This window comes from Crocodylus siamensis, chromosome 5 (genome assembly GCF_052110815.1).
Source record: "Crocodylus siamensis isolate JL-2025a chromosome 5, ASM5211081v1, whole genome shotgun sequence".
NCBI classification, from domain to species: Eukaryota; Metazoa; Chordata; order Crocodylia; family Crocodylidae; genus Crocodylus; species Crocodylus siamensis.
The window spans coordinates 112,085,801-112,111,775 of NC_143399.1; the positions used below are offsets into that span (position 1 = coordinate 112,085,801).

The window sequence follows — 25,975 nt, forward strand, 5'->3', positions numbered from 1 at the left end:
GAAAAGTAAATTGAAACCAGAAGCTTTTCTGCTGTTCGTGTCTTTATAGTAACTGCTTATGAGAGAGGTAAAAAGGATCTCTGCATTTTTTAAATCTACAAAGTAATGCAAACGAAACGTATTATAACATAACCAAACTTCATGACTGTACGAAATCAAGCAACAAGACATAACACTGTTGCTGCAGAAGTAGAGGACTAATAATAAAATTACTTGCAACTTGAATTAGAGCCCATTTAATCAGAATAATGAATTCAGAAAAATAGAGCTAAAAATGCATAATCTCAAAAAAAAATTGGAAGGAGGAGGATGAAAGGGAAAGATGAGACACCCCTAAAAGGAACTTAACTTCAGATTACTTCAGAATATTAGCATCCATTATTTATTAAACTCTAAGATTGAGACGGTACTATAGAAACAAAGGCCTGATTCTGTTCTCACTTACATTTATACTAATTTGAAGTAGTATGTGGTAGCAGACAGAGGATATTAAACCACGCTGATATATGCATGCGTGTGAGAGTACACACACACCCACCCACCAGTAGGTGGAGTATTCCACATTGAGTTTGTCTCCTGTTGGTGCCTGCCATTATCCATGAAGAACATTTAGTTAAGCCTTTTGTGTCATTACAGTGAGGATGACTGCCCTGAAAAATACTAAACTGGGAACAAGGACAAGATTAGGGTTGCCAGCCCCCCAGGACTGTGCTGTATTTTGATATAAATATCCAGAAGACTGCTGAGAGTCACCCAGGAGAGAAATTATAGGGTATTTATTAAAATAAATATTAAATTTTGAATCTGATTTATACAGTAGTCCAGTGAGTTTTTAAAATGTAATAGTAATGTGTGTGGTGGGCCCATAGGGTGTACTTCTGGTTTGAGCCACCCGCCTCACTGCGTCCAACCACATTCCAGGCTCTGAGTGCCTCCCTGGGGGAGCACACCCACAAGCCTGGGGGTAACACCACCACCACCCAGGTTCTGGACTGATCTTGGCCCTGTGCTCCCTGGGAAACACAGGCCTAGTAGCCATGGAGGGTTACTTGGCAAGAACTTGGTGTGCTTCCCTCAGTGTGAAGTACAAATACTGGTCTACCTTAGTCAGCCGAACCAAGGGGACCCCAAGGCATAATCTAGATCCTCTCCCAATAAGTCTCCCATGCCAGGTACAGAGGAGAACTTTATTGGTTACAAGGAGTGGTTTGGAATAGGGTACAGGGTAGAGAAATAGCAGATAAATCCCTTAAAGCAAACAGTGGCATGGTAGCCTTTGATTACACATCTGTGTTACTGCAAGTTATATATCTAGTTAGATCTCAAGTATCTTACTCACAAGTATAATCCAGAGGCAGGTGGAGATTTTCTCTGGAGGCAAGCAGTTCATTGACCATGAATTTTAAGAAAGAGAGTGAGTTTCAGATGGTCCAGCTTCTCTGAGAGTTCTCATTATCACTGCTGCCCCTCCTCCTGGGCAGTCTTAAACTTATATAGACTTTATGACCTCATTTACCTGACTCAATGAAGGCCAGCAGTTGTTGGCTGCCAGCCAACCAATTTGAAATGCATCACTGGTCTCCAGGTAGACTGGCAGGGTCTCTAGCCCCCTCCCGGTCATGATGACATTGCCTAGGACAACAGAGGGTTTAAGCCCCCACCCAAGTGTATGACGTCAGTCACTAAGGCAGGGGGAGCACGTTTCCCCCTCCCTCAGGAATGTATCCAGCCCAGGTTACAACTCAGGGTTACCTGAAGCTGATGGGGCCAGCAGTGTCTGCCCTCTGCAAACCAAATTGTCAGAATGGTCATCAGCTTGATAGCAGAGTTTGGGGAGAGACATTCTGCCACAATGTGCATTTGACTTCCTGATGTAAAGTCTATGCACCGTAATCCGTAAGCGATATATGCAAACACATGGGCACGTTCATGTTCATGAATGATAACAGGGAAGGCTGGTGGTATCAAGAGATGTTCTCTCAAGCAGTATCACCACCTCCTGTTTAAGAAATAGTAAGCCTTAAGCTTGAGTAATCTTTTGTACAGTAAGTTTCATGGATCCTCCCTATACTAAATGGTCACTAATTGGTCACTAGTTTAGTTTTACTAAACTAAAAAGAGTTTTTCTTATTATTTATGTTTGATTTTTTTTAATCACTAAAGAGCCCTAATTCAATCCCCAGTGAAAGCTTAAGTGGCCTTAAGCTTTCTTTATTTTACAAGTCAGAAGGGGCATATTTATTGTGTTCCAGCTAATTGGATGACTATTAACATTTTAGATACCACTAGGCAACACTGTACAAAATCCACTCAAGCTGGTAGCTCATTCTAAACCTTCTGGTCAGATACTGCTTCCAGATGTCATCCAGACCAATTCAGATCTGGCAGTTCATTTTAGCAGAGTACACTGAAAACTAGTACAAAATTGAGTTCAGCTCTTTAAAACAACTAAGATAAAAAAAGAGCTTGCTGCTCTTTTGGTTTTACTAGGCAAGAACTTGCTGATGGCATGCAAAAGGAAGAGAATATCTTTGCCACAGTAACAGCACAGAAAGTTCCTGTAATCTATTTTAGGGAGTCTTCCTCAGCTCTCTAATCTCCTTTTCTTATAGTTTAATTATTAGTAGAAGATCTGTAAGCTATGATGAGTTACAAGGACGAGTGGCATGGTAATACTTCAGCACCAATCTGAAGAAAAGCAAACACCAAGCTTTTAAGAGACAAAAACTTATCATTAGGCTTCTAAATTTCTTGATAGGCACCTAAACAGGCCTGGTGTTTGAAGTGCTGAACACTTATTTAAAGGATGGAATTTTCAAAAGCATCTAAGCGGCTTTGTAGCCTAAATCCCATTGGCTTTTCAATGGGACTACATTATTTAGGGCTTTTGAAAAACCCACCTGAAATGCCTAATTATACCTCACCTATTTTTTGAAACAACTTGAATTTTGCAAAAGTCTAAGATCAATGTAAATTAAGTATGACAACCTTAACCATTGAAAAATTATAAGCCAAGATCTAAAATATCATTTAATAGGTTTAAACTGCATTTGCCTTGTGCATTCTGAGCACTGTGTGAAATATTTTCCTTAAGTCAGAACCAACGTTTTCCTGTAAATCACAGGAGCCCAGGAGCCGAGCCATTAAGAAAACCAAACAATACCATGGACTCACAGATTCACCCAAGTTTAGGGCTTGAAGGGACCTCATGAGATCATCAGATCCAGCCCCCCTGCTCTGAGCAGGAAACACTGATGGGGTCAAATAACCCTAGCAAGGTGTGCATCCAGTCTCCTTTTGAAGATCTCCAGGGTAGGTGCCTGCACCACCCCTGCTGGGACTCTATTCCAGAGTCTGGTCACATGAACTGTGAAGAAGTCTTCCTTGCATCCAGTTGGAAACCTCCTTTTAGGAGTTTATGACTATTGCTCCTGGTTTTCCCACACAAACAAACACGGTATAGAAATATTGTAAATATTAACATACAGGGACAGAGAAGAGGACGAAAGCTATTTGACAGCAGTATCTGAAAGCTAAATTTTTGCCCAAGTATACCTAAGCCCTGGTTAGTCGCAATAAAAAGACACTTTCATTATAGGATGGCCTGACTGGTCCACAAAGCCAGTCACACACTTTTTTCAGAATGAGGACAGAACCATTCACTCTTTATGAAACTAGTTGGATACTGATGGAATTTTAGACTCATCCTCTTGTTCTTAGAGAACGAGACTTTTCAAGGAGCCTTCTACAAGATGCTTGGAGAGGAAAAAGGAATGGTTTAATTCTGTATTCCAGAATGTCAGAGGAGTATCCCTGCAGCAGGCTGAAAGGGAGATGGTTGATCCTCATGAAAATAATGACAAACACCTAGTCTCATGTGCCTTGTATGGGAAGTTCCTGCTATTTTGTCCCAAATACCAGTGTGACAGAAGGAGAAATTCTGGATTGATTGGAGCAGGAAGCACTGCTCAAAGTCATGGGCAGTTGGAGAGCGCCCCATTGATCCAAGGTACAGTCAGGGATACACTGTGCCTCCTGCTTGAGGCCATGAGGAAAGGGTTGTTAAAGGAACACTATACAACTAGGGATGGACCACTGTAATTCAGGCTTCAGAGGATTTTAGGGAAAAGCCTGAAACTTAGCATTGCGCCTGAAGCCCCGAAAAACTGCAATTTGGCTGGAAATGGCTTGAAACTGTGGGAAGGGAGGGAGGGAGGGGAAAAAAGTTAAAAACAAAACTTTCCTGAATCCGGGAAAAGAAAAGCAGCACAGCCCTGAAAACACCACGGAAACCGCATTTTCAGAGAAGCCTACTATAGGCAGGGCTGAGCCAATTGGGTTGTTCAATTCCCCGCTTTGGCAGGGAGTTTAAAAGCCGGAGTGGAGCATGTAAGCTGGAACAGCTAGGGGCTGTGGCATGCCAGGTGCTCGCTCCCACAGCTGGGTGTGGGGTGCAGGGTGCCCCCACCAAAGGGTCTTGCTGCCACCCAGCATGGCTGTCCTGAGCCCCACTTTGCTTTGCTGTTGCACAGGAGTAGAGGAGAATATCCCTCTCCCTTCTCTGCATGGTAGGGCAAAGCAGGGATCGTGAGACCCATGCCAGGCTGAAGGAAAGCCCCTGACATGGTCCAGATGTGGGGGCAAGCACACAGCATGGGTCTCCCAAGCCCTGCTCTGCCCCACTGCACAGAAGGGGAGGGGGAAATCCCTCTCCTCTTCTGTGTGGCAGTAGAGCAAAGCAGGGCTTAAGAGATCCTGTGCTGGGCTGGGGGAAACCCCTGCCCAATACCCAGCTGTGGAGGCTGGCACCTGGCAGGGGGGAACTCTCCCTCTTCTTCCCTCCAGCCTCACTCCAATCACTCCATGTCCAACCAACTAAGCAAAGCCTTGGCTGGGATGATATAGTAGTGGCTGGCCCAGCTTTGAGCAGGATGTTGGACTAGATGACCCCTTAAGGCCCATCCCAACCCTAATAAGCTTTACTTAAAAGTCGTTGTTTAATAAGTGGTGATCTTTACTTCCTTAAAACAGCAGAAGAACAGCCTGTATGCTGCTGTTCAATGGTAATCAGCCCCAAGACAGGGTCCCTCAGTCAGTCAGAGGTGTGGGAGAACTCAACCTGAATAATGCCTCAAATTAGCTAGGGTGAGCTTGCAGGGAGCCCACTTTTTCACCCACCACAGCCTAAATTACAGTGGTCCCTATCTTGACATTACCTTTCCAAACTGATTATTCAAAAATTGCATACCTCTAGAGGAAACAGAGTATGGCAGAGTACATCTGCTACAATGCACATGGGAGCCTGGTATAGACAATGGATGCTCCTGCCTCCCCACCAGCATTAAAAACAGAGATAAGCCAATGGGAGTGACCTCAGAGCAGTGCATGACATTTTATTGCTTCACACCTGGATAGATCAGTGCAGTAGGGGCAGTCGGTTACTCAGCAACTAGGAAATGGTCCACACAATGTTTAGTCTTAATTAACTCATTGCAAAGGGATATTCCCGCTCTAAGACGGATGCTTACCATAGTGCATCCTGAGGCACAGTCACTGAAAGGGAGTTTTGGGGTAGATACAAGGCACATTAACATGAACAACTGCAAGTGGTGTTATGTAACAACCTTGTACAGACTTGGCCTGAGAGCAACAGGATCTAGAGAGTAGAAGAAAAATGCCAAAAAAACCCCCCCAAAAAAATGGAAAGAACAGATTTCAGGTAAAAAAAACTAATTTCAATGGCAGTGCACACAAAACAGCTTATTATTCATGATGAGCAAAGGTGACAGAATTAGGCTATAGTAATAATCTGTAAGGCTGAAAGCTCAAGTAATGGGGATAGATGTACATTTTCATAGGGCAATAAATGACTGGACTGTATTAACCTTTACTTCCTTCCCATTATCCAAATAAATTACTGCATAAAAACCAATGCTTCCTGTTTATAGACAATACAAGTGGACAGTTACTAAACATGCGATATAAACAGCCTTGTTCACCAAGAGGGAACTGAGATGATTAGTTCATAAAAATGTTGTGTTCCTCTTAACATTTCTATTCTTAACCATTTATTGATTCAGAATTATCACCCAGTCTTCACAGACATTGTGTCCACTCAACTAGCTGACTACCACCTAACCCATCCAGCCTGATCCAGGGTGTGGGGACATGTTATCTGGCTCCCAGATCGCCCCAGAGGCATAGCAGGGCAGCTTTGCAACCAGGGCAACCAAGATGCCCAGGGCAGCACCAGCTACCATTGTGCCATTGGCAGGGGTACAGTCAGTAGTGGTGACCACACTAGTGGCTACTTTTACACACCCCACAGCAGAAGCAGTTCCTGAGGCTCTTACTGGGGCTCCCCACGTCTGGAAATTTGATGGCGGGAGAGCAGAGGCAGCATTCGTTACTGCAGCTCCCAGAACCATAACAATTAACTGCAACAATTCCACCACAACCAAATTTCCAGACTCGTGAGGAGTCCCATAATGGCACTGCACTGCAAGCCACATCTGGCCTGCTAGCTGTAGGTTGTGTACCACTGAGCTGGCTCATTTGCTACTAATACTTATAAACAACATGTTTCTATTGTGCTACCTCTTTTTCAAGCTCTAAGATCTAACTGTTATTACAAATCATTATATTTGTGTTAAACATGATCTGTTTTATATTATTTCATAAGCTTTCCCAATCCTACCTAACATTGTCATGCCTTTGAATGTAAATCTTGTGGAAAATCCTTTCAGGTGGTTTCAGGAAATCTTCCTTCATTTCCATGGCAACGTTCCTGGGCAAAAGACTCATCAGGAGACGCTCCTAAAAGAAAACGCAAACATAAGTTTTGGGTTATATTCCCTCTTCGCCCCTCAATGTAATTTATGTCCCTAGAATTTGTGCCCCATGAAGAACGTGAGCCATCCTCTTGATATATCTCTATAGTCTAAACTGGTTTCTCATCAAATGCCTTTCCACAACAGTAAAGACTCTGCAGTAAGTACAGAGCTAGCTTCAAGAGAAGATAATTGTCCATAATTATCATTAACATCACAATGCTAATAACAACTTACTTCATCCCCAGTGCCATTTATCTGTGAAGGAATTTCCAGGATCATTTCCTATCTTTTTGTATTTACTTACTCTAGAATTTAATCAAAGTGTTATAATGCTGGGTCTACTGAAGCAGTCTATTAAACAGTAAGATCTGTGATCCAGAGAGTCTGTATTACCTGAACCGTAATAAAAGGTGCATTATGTTCATACCATAAGCTAATCTGAATGGTTATTTCTAGCAAACACAACAGAATAAGCACCTGGTTAAATACTATAGCCAAGTCAAGTCAAAAGTTTGTCTTTGCTTACAACAAAATTGATTAGCGTGGTTAAGGTAGGTCTATTTCTATAGCCAACTGCATGCAAGGGAGTGGCATGACTAGCACTACAGCTAGCTACCTTGGCCCCCACCCCTGCCTGAATGACCAGATACCCATTGACAGCTAGGTTAACTGGGGGGGGGGGGGGCTTTGGCATGAGTCTAGAGCAGGGGGTGAATTCATGCCTCCAGAACCATAGCAAGATGTCTCAAAACCAAGTATCTCTCATCACGTCCAGTGCTTCTAGTAGTCCATTTCAGGGCTGTCATTAAAACGTCTTCAAAATGAGGAATGGTAGCAGCTGCAAAACTGAGTAGTCCCTGTCATTTTCAAGGCTTCCAACAACATCACTTTGACAGCTGCTTCCCCTTCACTATTACTGGTGCCAATTATTACACAGTTGAATGGAATACCATAAATGACAACATAAACAGCTCAGATGAATGATATTGTGTGCTTAAGTTGTTCGTGAGCTTAACTGATGTGGAGATACCCAATATGTTATTAAGTAAAATACGCAAAAAATTGGAACCACCACCATGTTATGCAGTTAAGCAAGTTATGAACTTATTCAACAGATGAATACATTTGTCCCCTGACAGAAAAGTTCTAAAAAATGTTAAGAAATAAACTACCTGCATATGGCAGCAGCCAGCAACTTTTAACAAGCCATGGACTGGAACAACATGGCTCTGCTTTGACCCACACCAGATAGTTTTGATGGCACATTAGCAGTGGGGGGTTTTCCAGGGTCTGGCAGCTAGGAGGTACAGCTGTGCCACTGCTGCTTTTCCCTCAGCTCTCTGCTTCTCAGCTGCAGTATGGGGGCAGCTTCCAACCAGTATGGAGCTATGCTGGGGCCGGGCAGCTGAGTCCTTGCTGGGTCCTTGCTGCTACCACTTCAGTCCTCCCGAAACTCAGCTCTCAACTATAGTGCAGTTCCTAACTATCTAAAGCTGGGCCTGTGTCCTAACGAGGGAGCCAGAAAATGGGGGAAGCAGCAGCAGTGGCACAGGACCATCTTCCAGTTTCATGGCCCAGGCACAGATTTAGGCACAGGTAAGGCCCTACAGCTATGCAGGTTGGATGCAGCAGCTCATTCTCTGTGCATGGTCAACCACTAGCACACAGCTGGTTTTAACCACTAGTCCCTGTGCTACTTAAGGAATACATGGATATCACTGTTAGGCTAGGGTCAGACATTACACATAAATCAGTTTAAGTTATCAGAAACTGGTTTAAACCTGTAACAGAACAGACATTCCATGCACATAAACCAGTGTGAAAATGGCTGAAACCGGTTTGAGATAAACCTGGTTGAATGTACTATCAGACTTAACTGATTTGGGTCAAACTGGTTTATGCAATGTCTGTCCCAGATCCCTTCCTGGTTTACCTTAAACCAGAGTTCCCCAGCATCCCATATACTTTGAAGCCCTGAGTTGGGCTCTCTGCTCCAGAGAGCTGAGCTGGCCCCTTCCTTCTGCTCCCTGGCTAGAACTTCAGCAGAGATGGCAAGGACAGCAGCATCAGCCTGGCTTGCCCCTGTCCTCCCCACTCCCTGCTCAAGCAGCAATTCCCCCCTCCCCTCTCCCATATCACAAACTGTGGCCAGGTTTATGGTATGCTAGCTAATGCTGAGAGGTGTCTCTGTAAGGCAGACAGGATCAAGCCAGACAGGCTTTCTGGACCTAATCAACAAGTCAGGTAGTAATGTCCCTCCATTTCTTCCTTGGAAAAAGCTTTTTATGAAGAGCTTGAACTAATGAGAAAGGCTTTTGTTTTCTTGATGGGCTCTTCCCTGCTGTGTAACTAAATGCAAATACTGTGCAACTAATTTTCTGCTGGCTCCCTCCCTGGTCAGGAGCATCAAGGGGGGAGGTGAGGAAACCCCTCCCTAATCAGAACATCCTTCTGGAGCCTGGCCATGCACCACCTCAGCTCAGCACTATGGAAGGGAAGGGAAGGCTGCTGTATTCCCTGCCCCCCCCCCCCAGCTTCTAGCCTGAGCCACTGCACGCAGGTGGCTACATCTCTTCAGTCCAGAGGGGATATCTGTACAGCTGCAAACTGGTTCAGACTAGCCAGATTAAACTAACCTGCAAATATTGAACTAATTCAGGCTCAGGCTTTTTGAATGTTTGTCCCTAGCCTTACTGTTCACACCCTAAAGATAAACAGGGGTATATACCAAAACAGCACTGCAGGGTAAAGGGAAAGCAGGCAGAACCATATAACAGCTTTGAAACTTAAGAAGTGCTACTTTACTAGGTCTAGTAAAAAAGGATATTAAATGGTGAGTTCTACATGTATGCACATGAATGGTTCATATTTGAGACAGATCTCAAACTGTAACTAATCCACTTACAGCTTTTCTACAAATACATCCATACACATGTATGTACACACATGCTTTTGATATTTTACATATTTATATAATACTATATGGACAGTGTGTGTTTGCATGCGTGGCTTCTAATATTTAGATTTATTTTAATAATTGAGTCACTAGCAAACCAAACTACTGGGTACCGAGTAAAAAATGCAAAATCTTTTCACAAACAAAAAAACTTGTTCCCTAGCACTAACTGAAAAAATAAAACCCTATTATATTCTTAATATTTAAGATAGACACTGGTGACATTTCAGACCAAGAAGAAAGGTAGCAGAATGTTTGTAGAGCAGAATTATAGGAAGGAGAGGGGGGAGCAGGAAGAGGGGTGCACACCCAGATATGGGAAGGGGGAAACTGCTAGACAGGATCCTAGAATAGGAAGCAGAAACCAAAGAAGAAACACATGAAGGTGCCTTAAAAGTGTGAGAAAAGTGCATTTTTTGGGGGGGGGGGGCGAAATGTTAGCTCTTTCAAGAAATTAAATCTTTCAAGTCACCGAAGTAAAGCATGTTTAAAGACACCAAGATTTGGAACCATATGAACAAACAGCTTACGCTGCATCGAAACGGGCAAGTTTTGGAAACCATACTATCTACATCTGTAAAAATGAGCCACAGCATTGTGCTGTATCTTCATTCCTTCACACTGCTCCCACCCCCAGATGCTGCCCATGGGAAAACTAAAGAGAGAAAAAGGAATGAAATCATCATGGCTACATAGAGCTTTGAACAAAGACAGCATTTCAAGCAGCATTCATGGTGACATTCATGCTTGAGTGGTTGCTGCCACTGATGAGGATAGATGATGATGACAAACAAATTGAACGAGTGTGATAAACAGGGAGCACTAATAAAATTAGTAACAATTTTGATCAGGAAAAATGCCACACATGTTGCAAGCCTCCATTTTAGTGATATATGAACTTGTTTGATAACCTTACCTAGCACGCTATTTGGAATCCAAACAAGGGGAACTCACCTATCAGCGAGAACCAGGTGGTCTGCTTTATATTTACCTTTTCTTTCTGATGTTACAGACAGTTCAATATACAAACAGCAGGTCATTCCACAAAAGACAAAATGCTGAACTTGCCAATTTTAACTGTTCTAGAGTTTTACCCAAAGTATTTTTACCTCACTGTAAACCTATGCCTGTGTGACATTTCAGTGAAGATTCATGGACTTTCAAGAGCAGTGGCATGCTGAAAAAATTGGTCCCAGCATACCTGTAAGAGGATCCTGCCTTTCTAAAGGCAGCCATGGCACCCTTGAGTATCTGTGCTAATCCCATCTCCAACTCTGGCATCCCAGTGTTGTATTTTCCTGCCATGCCTAACCATTATTAAAATCTTGGGAGGCTGCATTGGGGTGAGCTGCTCTACCCTGCTCATCATGAGGCTTTTTTGGTTTAGCCCAATTGCTGCCTTGAACAAAGCATCACTACCCTCAGCAACTTAGTCTTCTTTACCTCTTACGGCACTGGGCCCCTGGCTCTGATTTCACAAGACTGAGCCCTCAGCGCCACCCTTATTGCTCTGGACCCTAGCACTGCAGCTGCAAACTGTGGAGCCTCTAATGAGTACCCAACTGTTGACTTCCTTCTCTCTTTCAGCTACTCACAAGCCTCATGATTATAATGCAAAAGAAAAACATTTATGAAACAAACTTTCTTCGTAATGCTCCCCACAGAACTCCTTCTCTTCTGGGAATCTGGGCTAGACTGAAGCACTAGCCCTGGAGTCAGTTTTATGCAGCTACTTTCTCCATTTTTTTCCAGTCATATGACCTGAGTCTCCTTTAATCAACTTAACCCACAGCCTAGCATTCTGCTGCCTGCACCTGCAGCCCTTTACTGCTAGCCTCCCTGAACTTGCTCTGCTGGCTCTCTCTCAAGCAAGCAACAGGGGTTCTGCTACCTGCCATCCCTTTGCAACATTCAAATAAAAAGGATTAGGGGCCCCCTGTTACAATACCATTAGTGGGCACCATATTTATGGTCTAGGAGTGATTTTGCATTGCTTGCACGGAATCTCAAAACGAACCCAATATTTCCTCTATTCACACTGCTCTTGCTACTTTTATATTTTAGGCCATTTACAAAGGTTTATTTCCAGTGGTGGAAAATTTCCACCTCTAGAAGTGATTCCAGTAGAGGGAGCAGTACAGATGTTCAGTCTGTCAACTCTTCTTCCCTCCTATCCCCGAACCACTCTTCGTGTCATCACAAGACCACAGTGATCTTGGTCTAAAGAATGCATGAGCTGCCCTATTCCTGGCCTGCTTCACACTAGAGACTCTAGAATGACAAGCAGGTGGGGAGTGATACTGCTCCATCTGCTTGGATCCCAGGCACCAGGAGACAAGTGGACTATGCCCCACAGCTACGTTCCCAACAGCTTCACACACTGGGGACTCCAGTGTGAGGAGTGGAGGAAGGGGGTTTGCCTTGCTGCCCCAGGGAGAACTTCTCCAGCTCCAGTCCTGTCTCAAGGGCTGGGATAGAAGTTACGCATAAACCAGTTTAAGTCATCAGAAACTAGTTTAAATCTGTAACAAAACAGAAGTTCAGTGCACAGTTTCAAAATGCCTGAAACTGGTTTAAGATAAACCTGGCTGAATATAATATCAGACATAACTGATTTGGGTAAAATTGCTTTAAGAAACTTCTGTCCCAGAAGCCTTCCTGGTTCAAGTTAAATCAGAGTTCCCCAGCATCCCAGAATGCTTTCCAGCCCTGGGCTGAGTTATAGTGACTACTCCAGCAGAGAAGCATTGGGGGGAAGGTAGGGACTGCCCCCCCTTAGGCAAACCCCAACTGGGCTTTGGGGTCAGGAGGGGGGGGGTTAAACCCCACTTTCCCTGGGGTACAGAGCTACCCTGCCCTGCTAAACTTACTGAAACTTGATGCTGGCTGCAATTGTGGATTACAAATCCCAGAAGCACTTGGAAGCAGGTAGGAGACATGATGACCAACCCTGTGAAGTCCTACTGCTGTGATTCTGGACTGCAAATTCTAGAGACCTCAGGGACAGCAGGATGAGGAAGCAAACACAGAGCTCATGCTGGCTAAGTGCCAGAGAGCTATGCTTTAGCACCCCCCCCCGGGTTATGGTTTGAACCACTGCAGGCATGTGGCTGCATTTCCTGAATCAAAAGTGAATGTGTCCAGTTGTTTCTCAGTTTAATCTTTGCACTTTAAACTAATCTGAAAAGACTGAATCAATTCAGCCTCAGGCTTTTTGACTCTCTGTACTTAGTCAAAGACTTTAAATTGATGCATTTACCACCAATTTAAATCCCATGGGGCTAGGAACCAGGCCAGGGAAAGCCTCTGCAAGTCCACTACTACACAACACCAGCTTTCATGCTGCCATCCAGCTGGGTGGCAGGGTGGATATTTAAAAGCCAGTAGGGGTGAAGAGCAGACATAAGGAGGCTGTCTCTAAGCCTGCTTCCCATTCTCGCTGGCTTTTAAATTGCTACCTCCATCACTCATCTGGGTAGTGTGGTCAAGAAGGAGAAGTTGATGCAGCCAGGAACCAAGTTCAGGGAGACCTTCCTTGAACCCACTTCCTCCCTGCACTGGCACCCAATTCCATTTTCCAATTGGGTGGTATGGCAGAAAGGGGAAGTTAGCAAAGTCATGAACTAGATTTTGGGAAAGTCTCCTCAGCCTGATTCCTAGTCCTTGGGTGTTGCAATCCCACCCACATTGTCTAGTGGCATTTAAAGCCTATGGGCCAGGAACCACACCAGGGATTTCTTCCATGGCCCCTGGTGCTTAGCAGTCCCCACACCCACTCCCCAACTGGGTGGCAGGGGAGCAAGGGAAAGCCAGAAGTAGTGAGAAAAGCCTCCTGCCTCTTCCAGAAACCATGGACTGCCCAGTTTGGGAAAGACTTTGCAGAATACTCATGCTGCTTCTTCCCTTTCCAGACCTCTCAAAAATGGTGAAAAGCCCCCAACCCAGTCCTCATTCTGGGAACTTAAGTATGAGAAGTGAGCAGTCAGCTTGTAGCACTGGGAGCCAACTAGATGGAACAGCAGGGCAACTGCTAGAAGCAGATTCATTCCTACCTGCTTCTCACTCATGGTGTGTAAAGAATCTAGCAGCTACTATGAGAGAGGCCGGTGAAGCTGGAAGTCTATGGGAGTGACTGGAGAAGTAGCCCCTCATATCTTCCCCCCAACCAAGGGGACCCTGGTCCTGAAAAGGCACGGGACCTTTCTGTCACAGCTGCTCTCCTCCTGGTCCCTGGTAGGAGTAAAGCTAGGGAAAGTGTATAAAAGTTTGTACTTGTGGAACCAAATTTTAACTTGTTCCAGTAGGCTTATTTAGTCTCTCAGAACCGCAATTTTTGAACATTTGTACACTTTTTGTTTCCTCTTCGAGAGTAATGATTCTCCCAGTTGAAACTAAACATGTACTCATGTAAGAGAAGTAATTAAGGCCAATTTCAGCTTGATCTGAATGGTCAAATGGAGATCTTCCTGCCAAATCTGCCTTAATGAGGATTTCTGCTAATGGCACTTAATTATACCAATAATACTCAAATCAGGAAAAAGGATCAGAGTTCTTTTTCTACTATTTGCCTAGGTGCCACACTGCTATGTAGAAAAACGTTTTTTCTAAATAATGTCAGTAGATCTAACTCAGAGTATATACATAAAAGAGAGTAGGAATTGGTTATTTTCATCTTCTCTTCGATGATCAATAACCGACAGCATTATGCACACAGCACATAAAGGAAGTATTCACAATTACCAAACTACTGTATTGTAACTGTTTTGTCAGCATTGAAAATGTCCCAGACAGTTCCTAAAAACACAGTTTCCTGCCTTAGTGCATAAAACAAGCAAACAAAAATGAAACAAAATGCAATTATATGATTTTTTTTTACCTTACAACCATATGCCAAATGCTTTTCACAGATTATAAAATACAGAAATTTAATAGAATCATGAACCAAAACCAGACAATATATCCAGAAGATGCAACTTTAGACAAGACAATTAGTCACTGGTTACTCCTTCCTACACTGATACATGTGACCTGGCTTTAGCCTGCATAAGTACAGCAATGTTCAAACAATTCAAAAATTGTCATTTGCTTTTGTATATTACTTGCACATAACAGCAAATAAAAGACAGAATCTCAACTTCTGCCATTTTCATGTCTTTAGTAAGATATTATACATTTTTATTCTGATTGCACTAAACATGCATTTTTCCAGTTATGGATATCTTACAATGGTACATCCCCATTGCCTGCAAACAAAGAATTTTACCCAATATATTTTTTTCAGGATCCATTAAATAGGGTCATTATGTTATAAAAAAATTAAATATCTTCAGAAATTGGAATTGCAACTTAGATTCTACTTTTTGAGAATTTATAACATGTACTGTCCAATGAATGTTTTGTGTTTTCCTGACTTTAAAAAAATATAAGATGTGTGGCAGAGACTATACTGTATTCAATTAGTATTACCTAGGAATATTACTGTTTATTACCTCATCATGAATTACAGAATATTTTTCCCATAATATCAAAATTTAAAAAAATATAATTTATCTGACCCTCCCCCTTGCCCCACAATACACAGCACATGCTACCTACCAAAATACTGAAGTAAAGATTAAATCAGGTAAAGTGTTCCACTGCATTCAAAAATAATGTTTGCAATTTGTGTTAAATGCGCTTTCCATGACTATACAAGCCTTTATGAAAAAGAACAATAAAACTATTTATTCAATTAAAAAGGTGATTTCCTTAATTCTCTGATATTAGACTTTTAGAGATTGAACACAATATTTTGTAGTGTCTGCCACCATCTCTCATAACCAACCAATGCACTACCACTCTTAACTCAGTGTTGTGCTAAATGTTAATATTTTCTTATTTCAAATTTAATCCAAATATTTGTCACTGTCAACAATTCTCTTTGATATATTCATATTGATTAGGAAAGAAATTTGTATACGACTCTTTTATAGGCTACTCTGTTAAGTAAGGCTAGGTACAGACGCATGTGTTAAGCACACAGAAAACACTTGAAAGGCATAACAGAACACATGCTCATGGCACCTAAAGTGCTTTAAAAATAGTGGATCCAACTCTAAGTTAACCTTTGATGAATGTAGTACTAAATTAAAGCACTTTAGGTTACAGCACTTTTTTGAACATCTGTACCACATCCACTGCGTTTCAGTGTAGGTTGCACTGTGCTGCCATCCCAGGAGCCCCTCACTGGGCTTCTTAGTCTCAGCTGGTGCTCATCAGCTCTAGGTGAGCATCAGCCCAGTCCTGTCTCCAGGCTGTCACAAAGAGCAGACAGAAAAGGTGACAGGAGAGGACACAGATCTGCTCCCCTAAACTTCCAGGGACAAGCCGGGTCTGTACAGCAGCAAGGCTCTGTTCCCACACTTCCCCCGCCCACTCCCAGCCCCAGTTCTGGGCACAGTGAAAAGCTGGCCAAGCAGCCCCATACTGCAGCTGAAGAGGCTGGGGTTGGGGTGAGTGAGGAAAGGGAACCCCCTTGCTGTGTGGGCCTGGCTTGGCCTGACTCCCTGAGACCCCAGTCAGTAAACTGTGAGAGGGGGGCCCTTGTAACAGAGGCATACCCATAGATTCATATATTGCAAGGCCAGAAGGGACCTCGGAAGATCGTCAGGTCCACCCCCTGCACCAAGCAGGAAAACTAACTGACAAGTTAAGTGACCTCAGGAAGGTGACTGTCTAGTCTCCTCTTGAAGATTTCCAGGGTAGGTGACTGCACCACCTCCAGAGGGAGTTTATTCCACAGTCTGGACACCCTGATTGTGAAGAAGTTTTTCTTAATGTTGAGCCTGACTCAATCTTTCAGGAGTTTGTGGCCATTACTCCTGGTTTTCCCCTCAGGTGCCCTGGTGAACAGTTGCTCACTAAGCCCTTGACATACTCATCTAGTGTAGTGGTAAGCTGCTACCAGGTCCCCCCTCAGCCTTCTTTTCCTCAGGCTGAAGAACCCCAGATCCCTCAGCCTTTCCTTGTATGGCTTGCCTTTTAAGACTCTGATCATATGGGTGGCTCTTCTTTGGACTCTCTCAAGCTTGTCCATGCCCTTGTTAAAGTGTGGTGCCTAGAACTGGACACAGTACTCCAGTTGCAGTTTCACCACTGCTGAGTAGAGTGGAAGAATCACCTTCTTGGCTTTGGTAGAGATGCATTGATTGATGCATGCCAGAGTATTATTTGCCCTACTGGCTACAGCATCACACTGCCACCTCATATTCATACTGTGGTCTATTATTACCCCCAGGTCCCTTTCATTTGTGGTGCTAGTCAGTTTGGTGCTGCCAGGCCTGTAGGCTTAGGGTTGCTCTGCCTGAGGTGGTGCACTTTACATTTCTCAACACTGAACCTCATCAGGTTCTGATCTGCCCAACTCGCCAGCCTATCTAGCTATCTAGGTCTACCTGTAACTGTAGCCTATCTTCAAGCATAACCACACTTCTCCCATGACTTGGTGTCATCCGCAAACTTGCCCAGTGAGCTCTTTACCCTCACATCCAAATCGTTAATAAAGATGCTGAAAAGTATTGGACTAAACAGTGACCCCTGCAGGACACTCATTTCTTGCCAGGATGACACAGATCTGTTCACTACGACTCTCTGGATCCTATCCTGCAGCCAGTTTCTCATGTACCTGACTGCCTCAGAGTTAAGCCCATAATCCTCCAATTTTCTTGTGAGGACATTGGGGAATACTATATCAAAGGCCTTTTGGAAGTCTAGGTATGCAACATCAAGATGCTCTCTCGTGTCCACGTGGCAAGTTACCTGGTCATAGAAGGAGATGAGTTTGGTAAAGCAAGATCTGCCTGCTATGAAGCCATGCTGGCTGTTATCCAGAATCTTACCTTCTGCAAGCTTATTGCAGATAGACTCCTTGATGAACATTTCTAGGATTTTCACTAGGATGGAAGTTACCCGGATCCTCCCTCCTGTCCTTCTTGTGGATGGGCACAATATTGGTACTCTTCCAGTCCTCAGAGACTTCTCCAGAACACACCGGGTGTGGAAGAGTTTTGCAAGGGTTTCTGTAATGACTTTGGCCAGCTCCTTCAGCACTCTCCGATGAAGATCATCTGGTCCTGCTGACTTCTATACATCTAATTTTATTAACTACTCATACACCAATTCTATGGCAATAGTAGGAAGGCGATTATTCCTACTGTGCTCATCCTCTACTTTACCAGCATGGTTTTCCCCTCAGTCTGGTGAATGAGTGGCTGGCTGACCTGCTCCACCGGGCTTTAAACTAAGCCCGCTGGGGGACAGGGCGACTACCGCCAATGCTGGCCCGCTGAGCAACCCTGGCAAAGCCATCAGGCCAAGGCAATTAATGGAGGCCACCCCTGCCCCAGCCCTGGTACAATCTGTGGGCAAGGCAAGAGCCCCCAAGGGGACACTTGCCTGCCTGTACACAAATGCTAGGAGCTTGGGGTATAAGCAGGAGAAGCTTGTCCTCCTGCTTAATGCAAATAATTATGATGTCATAAAGATACTGGAGACCTGCTGGGACTCCACCCATGACTGGACCATGGCTATAGATGGCTATACCTTGTACAGGAGTGATAGTGTAGATAAAAGGGGTGGGGGTGTAGCTCTCTATGTTAAGGAAAGCTACGCGTCCCTGCAAGCTGATGTTGGCAACCAGGGTGGACGACTAAAGACCCTCTGGGTTATATCCATGGGGAACACAGCACAGGGGACACAACGGTGGAAGTCTACTACACACCTCCCACCCAAAGTCAAGAGCTTGACCAGGAGTTTGCCCGGGGACAGGCTGAGGCTGCATGTTCCAGGACCATGGTTGTCATGGGTGACTTCAAATACCCAGACATCTCATGGGGGGGATCACTCAGCAAAATACGAGTGGTCGCAAAGCTTCCTCTCTTGCATGGATGACCTCTACCTGACTCAAGAGGTCTATGGGGCAACGAGAGGTAAAGCACTGCTCAACCTGGTACTGGATACTGTGGATGACCTAATCAGTGACCTAGTGATTGATGGGAAGCTGCGTGACAGCGGCCATTAGCTGATCACCTTCACCATCCACCGTAAAGCTGGAAAGTCATTCAGCAACACAGAAGTCCTTGACTTCAGGAAAGCCAACTTTGACAAGCTCAGGAGGCTGGTCACTGAGGCCCTAAGGAACCATGACCCCAACGAAAGGGAAGTTCAATAAGAGTGGTTGCTCCTCAAGGAAGCAATCCTCAATGCACAAGCTAAGTCTATTCCATCTCGGAGGAAAGGCAGCAAGAGGGCACAGCAGCCCCCCTGGCTCTCTAGGGATCTAGCAAACCTCCTGAGTCTAAAAAGAAAGGCCTACAAAGGATGGAGGATGGAATTCACCTCCAAGGAGGATTATTCTGCACTGGTCCAGTCCTGCAGGGAGCAAACCAGGAAAGCCAACGCTGCAACTGAACTCCAACTAGCTTTGAGCATCAAGGACAATAAAAAGTCCTTTTTCAGATATGTGGGGAACTGGAGGAAAAGCAAGGGCAACATCAGAACCCTGCTGAACCAAACGGGGCAACTGGCAACTCACGCCCAGGAAAAAGCCAATCTATTAAATGGGTACTTTGTGTCAGTCTTTCATCAGTCCCATGAGATGTCCATGCCCACCACGGGACAGGGTGGTCCGGGTGAGGGAGATCTCCTGTCCTCCATTAATGCTGACCTCATGAAAGAACACCTTGAAAGCTGGATATTTTCAAGTCAGCCGGCCCTGACAATCTACACCCCAGAATACTCAAGGAGCTGGTGAGCATCATAGCCCAGCCTCTGGCATGGATCTTGGAAAACTCCTGGTGCTCTGGTGTAGTGCCTGAAGACTGGAAGAAGGCCAATGTGGTGCCTATCTACAAGAAAGAGATGAAAGTGGATCCAGCTAACTATAGGCCCATCAGCCTGACTTCTATCCCAGGGAAGACCTTAGAAATGTTTATTAAAGAGGCCGACCTTCATGTACTGGCTGACGCCAACATCCTGAGGGATAGCCAGCACGGGTTTGTTGTGGGTAGGTCTTGCTTGACTAATCTCATTTCCTTCTATGACCAGGTGACCTATCACCTGTACAAGGGAAAAGAGATTGATGTCATATATCTTGACTTCAAAAAAGCCTTTGATCCCATATCCCATGATCACCTCTTGGTGAAACTGGCAAATTGTGGCTTTGGGTCCACCACAATCCGCTGGCTGGGAAATTGGCTCCGTGTTCGGACCTAGAGGGTGGTGATTGACAGAAGTCAATTGTCATGGTGCCCTGTGACCAGTGGGGTCCCCCAAGACTCTGTCCTTGGACCCATGTTGTTCAACATCTTCATTAATGACGTGGACATTGGAGTTGGAAGCGGACTGGCCAAGTTTGGGGCAAAGCATCCACACCAACCAGAGGACAGGTGGGTAATCCAGGCTGACCTGGACAGGCTCAGCAAATGGGTGGATGAGCAACTGATGGTGTTTAAAACCGAAAAATGCAAGGTTCGCCACCTTGGGAAGAAAACCCTGCAGCATCCTTCTAGTCTTGGCAGTGCTACACTGGCTAGCACTATGGAAGAAAGAGACTTGGGGGTCATCATTGACCACAAGATGAACATGAACCTGCAATGTGATGCTGCGGTTAGTACAGCAACCAAAACGCTGGCTTGCATCCATAGATACTTCTCAAGCAAATCTTGCAACATCATTTTCCCCTTGTACTTGGCCTTAGTGAGGCCACAGCTGGAGTACTGTGTCCAGTTTTGGGCTCCACCATTCAAAAAGGATGTGGAGAACCTTGAGAGAGTCCAGAGGAGAGCCACGTGCATGATCAGAGGTCAGGAAAACAGACCTTATGACGACAGGCTGAGAGTCATGGGGATCTTTATCCTGGAAAAGCGCAGGCTCAGGGGTGATCTGATGGCCGCCTATAAGTTTATCAAGGGTGACCACCAGTATCTGGGGGAACATTAGTTCATCAGAGTGTCCCAAGGGATGACAAGGTTGAACAGTCATAAACTACTGCAAGACCATTTCAGGCTGGACATAAGAAAGAATTCCTTTAGTGTGCGAGCCCCCAAGGTCTGGAACAGCCTACCATTGGAGATGGTTCAAGCACCTACATTGAACAGCTTCAAGAGTAAATTGGATGCTTATCTTGCTGGGATTCTATGACCCCAGCTGACTTCCTGCCCTTCGGGCGGGGGGCTGGACTCGACGATCTTCCGAGGTCCCTTCCAGCCCTAATGTCTATGAAATCTATGAAGACCGAAGCAAAGTAGTCATTCAGGAGTTCAGTTTTCACCTGGGTGCTCGTAACCAGTTCTCCTGAGTTGTTGAGCAATGGCCCCACAGTCCCATTTGTTTTCCTCCTGTTCCCTATGCACCTAAAGAAGGACTTCTTGTTGCCCTTGATTCCTGTTGCTAATCTAAGTTCTGTTGCCACTTTAGCCTGCCTTATTTGTTCCCTGCAAATATAGGCCATTGTGGAATAGTCCTCCTTGGGGCCCACCCCAAACTTGCATTGTTTATAAGCCTCTGTCTTCTTTCTTAAGAGGGCTCTGATTTCCCTATTTAGCCACAAAGGCTTTCCAAACCTTGTTACATTTTCTCCACATGGGAATGGACCTTGTTTGTACTTCAGGGATCATGTCCTTAAGGAACAGCTATTCTTCGTGCACACCTTTTGCCTTCAGGCCCTGTTCCCACAGCACTTACCCTATTAGTGACCTAAGGGTATTGAAATTTGCATTTTTGAAGTCCAAGACTTCAATCCTGCTATCCAATTTGTCTGCATTATGTCAGACAGTGAACATGATGGTTTCATAGTCACTGTCACCCAGACTTCTCTCTATATTTAAGTTGGTCACCAGATAATCTCCTTTGGCCAGGACCAAGTCTAGCAGTATGTCACCTCTGGTTGGCCCATGCACCTCCTGAGTCAGGAAGAGCTCCTCAACACAGGTCATGAAGGACAGCAGCCATTCCAACTTGGCCGAGTGTTTCTCCCAGGACATGTCTGGATAATTAAATCCAAGTCACATGTACGTGCAGCCTCAGTCAATTCTCAGGTGAACTACAGATTGAGTTCCCCCCCCCCATTTGGTGTAGAGGTCTGTAGTATACACTTACAGTTAGGTATCCCCACCCCCCCAAACAACTTGACCCAGAAGGTTTCACACTGTCCATTTTTGGAGCTGATGTTGGCATCCAAGGAGGTGTACTGCTGTTTTGCATAGAAAGCAATGCCTCCACCTTTCTTCCACACTCAGTCCCTGGGCATAGCCCTCTATAGCTACACTCAAGTTGAGTAAGGTGTCCCACCAGGTCTCTGTAATCCCTACTAGATCATAATGCACACTGGAGAGTAGAAGGGCTAGTTCCTCTTGCTAGTACCCTTCCACCCCACCCTAGTCTTTTGCCAGATGCAGCCAGGAGCTGCAGTCTGGGCTGCCTGCCTGGATTTTCACCATGCTGGGAACTGGGGCTGAAGAGGGTGGGGAAGGGAGCCCCTTCTGCTGTGAATGGTACCCCCTCAGCTTAATGGCTGGGTTCTCAGGAGAGGGCTGGGCTGGACCCATGAAGCCGGGGGCTGCCTTCCCCCTGGCCCCAGTTCCTGGAATGGCAAAAATCCAGGCAGGCAGTGCCATGCTGCAGCTCCCAGCTGTAGCTGTCAAGAGGCTGAGGCAGGGGAGGGGGAGGGAAGGGCATCCCCCTGCCATGCAAACCCAGTCTGCCCGCCTTCCCCACAAGACCCTAGTTAGCAAGCTGTGGTTGGGCCTTTGCATGGGTTGGGAGGGAATTCTATTCCCCCCTTCTCTGCCCCTAGTTGCTGCTGATAGTTGCCAGCTGGCAAGGGGGCAGAGCTGATTCTGGCAGCCTTAGGGTGGTCAATTGGTCCGGTTTTGTATTGGACCATTCTGTTTTTAAACCCTTTGTCCCCTGTCCATTTCTATGTGAGGAACGGACAGCACAAAGTCCTATTTTTCAGTTCATTGGTGGAAATACACATAAACCACTTGTTCCCATGATTCTGTCTTCTGTGCCTAGTGGTAGGGTGGTACACAGCCAAGAGAAGCAGAGTTCTGAGCCAACCTGGGAGGGGCCTTTTTTTTTTTTTTTTTGATGGGCCTGCCCCTTGCTTTTGATTGGTCAAGGGGATCAGTGGTCCCATTTCTCACTATTGATTGCCTGAGGAGGCTGGTGGTTCTCCCCTCTGCCTCACCAAAGGGATGTCCTGTATTCTGGGGATGCATTAATGGCCATCCTATGCAACCTCCTCAGAGGTATGCAGGAGCACCACCTGCTGGCCTTGGGTAGGGCAGGCAGGCACCGAGTCCTGCACAAAAAACAGCAAATGCTGTTTGGTTTATTCCCACTCTAATTTATAGTAAGTTAAGCAAAGTGCAATAAAGTGCTTCTGCCAGGGGCTTTTTGAACATACGTACTTAGCCTAAGACTCTAGACAAGACATTAACTTCCCAAAGCCAAGGGCCCTCCAACTCTTTAATCCCAGGATACCTTAGTCCCAACATCCCACTCTAATACCATTGCTGTACGTCTATGTATACGTACAGTGTACATGTCTATGTATATGTAATATGTATAGTGTATAGTAGAATCTATTTGAATTGGTTACAGTGAAGCACAACTCGGAAGTGAATGTGCAATGAAAGTGAAGTGAAAAATCTAGACTTGGTGCAAGAGCATTACAAGAACTTTCATCTTTTTATCTATATCCTTGATTTCCTATTAAAGAAGGAATCCTAACCTAAGAGCCTTTCTAAAGTAGCTGTCTTAAAAATATAGTTCTCACAACTGGGTAAAGACAACTGTGAAGAAGCAAGAATATTTTACCAGAGCTACTCCTTTAACAGCAAAGGAAAAGTCCTTTTATAGCAAATCTCTACATATTTTAATTTAGAAACAAATTAATAGATTTAAGGTTAGAAAGGCCTGTTATGATAATATGATCTGACTAGTCACTAATCAGAAGCTTTCAAAACTTTGCCACAGCTACAATGCTTTGAATAGTTATTTCTTAGATTTCTAAAATAAAAGGAAAGAAGGAAAATAAAAACAAAGATACCTATGTATTATTCCCTTAACAGTCACTTCACATAATTTATTATCATTTCTTTATACTTTTCAGATGTCAGACAAAGATCCTACAATGCATTTTTGTTATTTTACATGAAAATAGTGTTGTAAAAATGGGTTCTCTCTTGTATGCTTAACAAAATAATGAGAAGAAAACTCTATTAGAATTATGTTGCTTTATTTTCAAAAAGGCCACTAGATGGCAGTGTTTAAAAATACTCTGTTTTCTGAAAAGTTATGTCATTTGTCAGTATTTTATTTCTTACAAACATAATTACTGAAAACCACTAGTGACATTGAACTTCACTACACAGTTTTTGAATATCTGCACTAATGGCTCACTACAATTATCATGTGAGTTGTTCTAGTATATCTGGAATAAAATGCAATACAAGTTAACTAAGGGTAACCTGCTATCTTCTTTTGACACCTGACTTTTTTTACCAAAAGAACTATGGTGGAGCTCATCTATATGGATTTTAGTAAAGCACCTGATGTGGTGCCTTACGGAAATTTATTAGTGAAGATGGAGACTAGAACGAGAATTGCATGGCAGATAAAATTTATACAGCTGAAAGGAATTATTAGGCTGGAAAGATATCACTAGTGGTTTTCTTTAAAGGCTGGCCTTCAGCCTAATCTTGCTTAATATTTTTATTAATAACCTTGAGACAAAAAGTAGGATGGCTCACCACATTTCCCAATTATGCAGAGTATAAAAGTGTCATCTGTGAAGATTAGAAAGAACTGGATGACACTGGTGACTAGGACATGGGATGAAATTTTGTTGTACAAAGTGCAAAATAATGCACTTAAGAATTAATCATGAGAATGTCTGTTATAAGCTTGAAAATAACCTGTTGGAAAACACTGAACAACAGAAGAACATGGGTTTATTAGTCAATCACAGGCTGACTATGAGCTGCCAGTCTGATGAGGTCATGTAAAAGGCAGATGTCCGGCTAGAATGTATTAGAGAAGGTTTTTACAACAGAGACAGAGAAGTATTAATGTCATTGTGTAAGGTCATAATAAGATCTCATCTGAAATACTATATATAATCTGGTCACCGATGTTAAAGTAAGGGAATTCAAGCTGTAACATGTGCAGGGAAAGGGTTATCAGTGGAAGGGAAAAGCCTCCCATGTGATAAAAGACTGAAAGAGCTTGCCTTGTTTAGCCTAGGAAAACAGTCTAGGATTGAAGTGTATGTATTTGTTGCCTATGCATACATCAGGGGGAGTAACTTAAAAGAGGATAAACAGCAGGGAAAGAGAAGAACTATTTAAGATAAAGAATAATATTGGTACAAGAACAAATAGATATAAACTGTTTATGAGCAAATGTAGGTTTAAAGGATTACTAATCAAAAGTTCTGGAACACACCTCTACTAGAATTAGTGGGACCTAAAATCTAATTAATTTTAAGATGGAAAAGACTATATTCAGTGGCTGCTTGCAATATCAAGGGACTGGACTAGACCAGACACAGTGCCTCAGAGAGGTCCCTTCCAGTCCTACATTCCTATAATAGGATGCAGATTTATTAAATCCTATTACATAAGGGTTTATTTGTTACTGGAAACTAATGGACACAAATGACAACATGGGTTTTATGGGTCTCAATGAATTCAAGTCACAAGGTTGTGATGAACTTCAACCCACGGTATTGAAGAAACTGGCAGAGGAGATCTTGGAGTCCTTGACAATAATGTTTATGAAGTCATGTGAAGCAAATGAGGCACAAGAAGACTGGAAAATGGCTAATACAGTATGCTTGTAAAATAGACAAAAAGGAAGTCCCAGAAAACTACAGACTAGACAGCCTCACCTTAATATCTGTAAGTTACTAGAGCATAATAGAAGTAAGTCCATCTGCAAGCACTTCAAGGAGTAAAGGCTGATCATAAGCAACATGGATTTACTCAGGACAAATCATGCCAAATAAACTTGATACCCTTCTTCAACAAGATAATTAGTTGGGTGGATGAAGGGAATGCTGTGAATATAGGGTATCTGGACTTCAGCAAGGCTTCTGACTAAGCCCCACATAACCTTTTCTATAAACAAAGGAGAAATGCGG

At 44.0% G+C, this 25,975-nt stretch overlaps 1 protein-coding gene across 1 annotated transcript in view; it reads right to left on the bottom strand.

Moving 5' to 3' along the window:
- Window positions 1–25,975, bottom strand: part of ADCY1 (adenylate cyclase 1) — a 274,667-nt gene that overhangs the window by 150,754 nt on the left and 97,938 nt on the right. Inside the window, exon 3 of the mRNA XM_090049959.1 lies at window positions 6,698–6,816. Coding sequence (XP_089906085.1) covers window positions 6,698–6,816 — 119 coding nt within the window. The remainder of the gene's footprint in view (window positions 1–6,697; window positions 6,817–25,975) is intronic.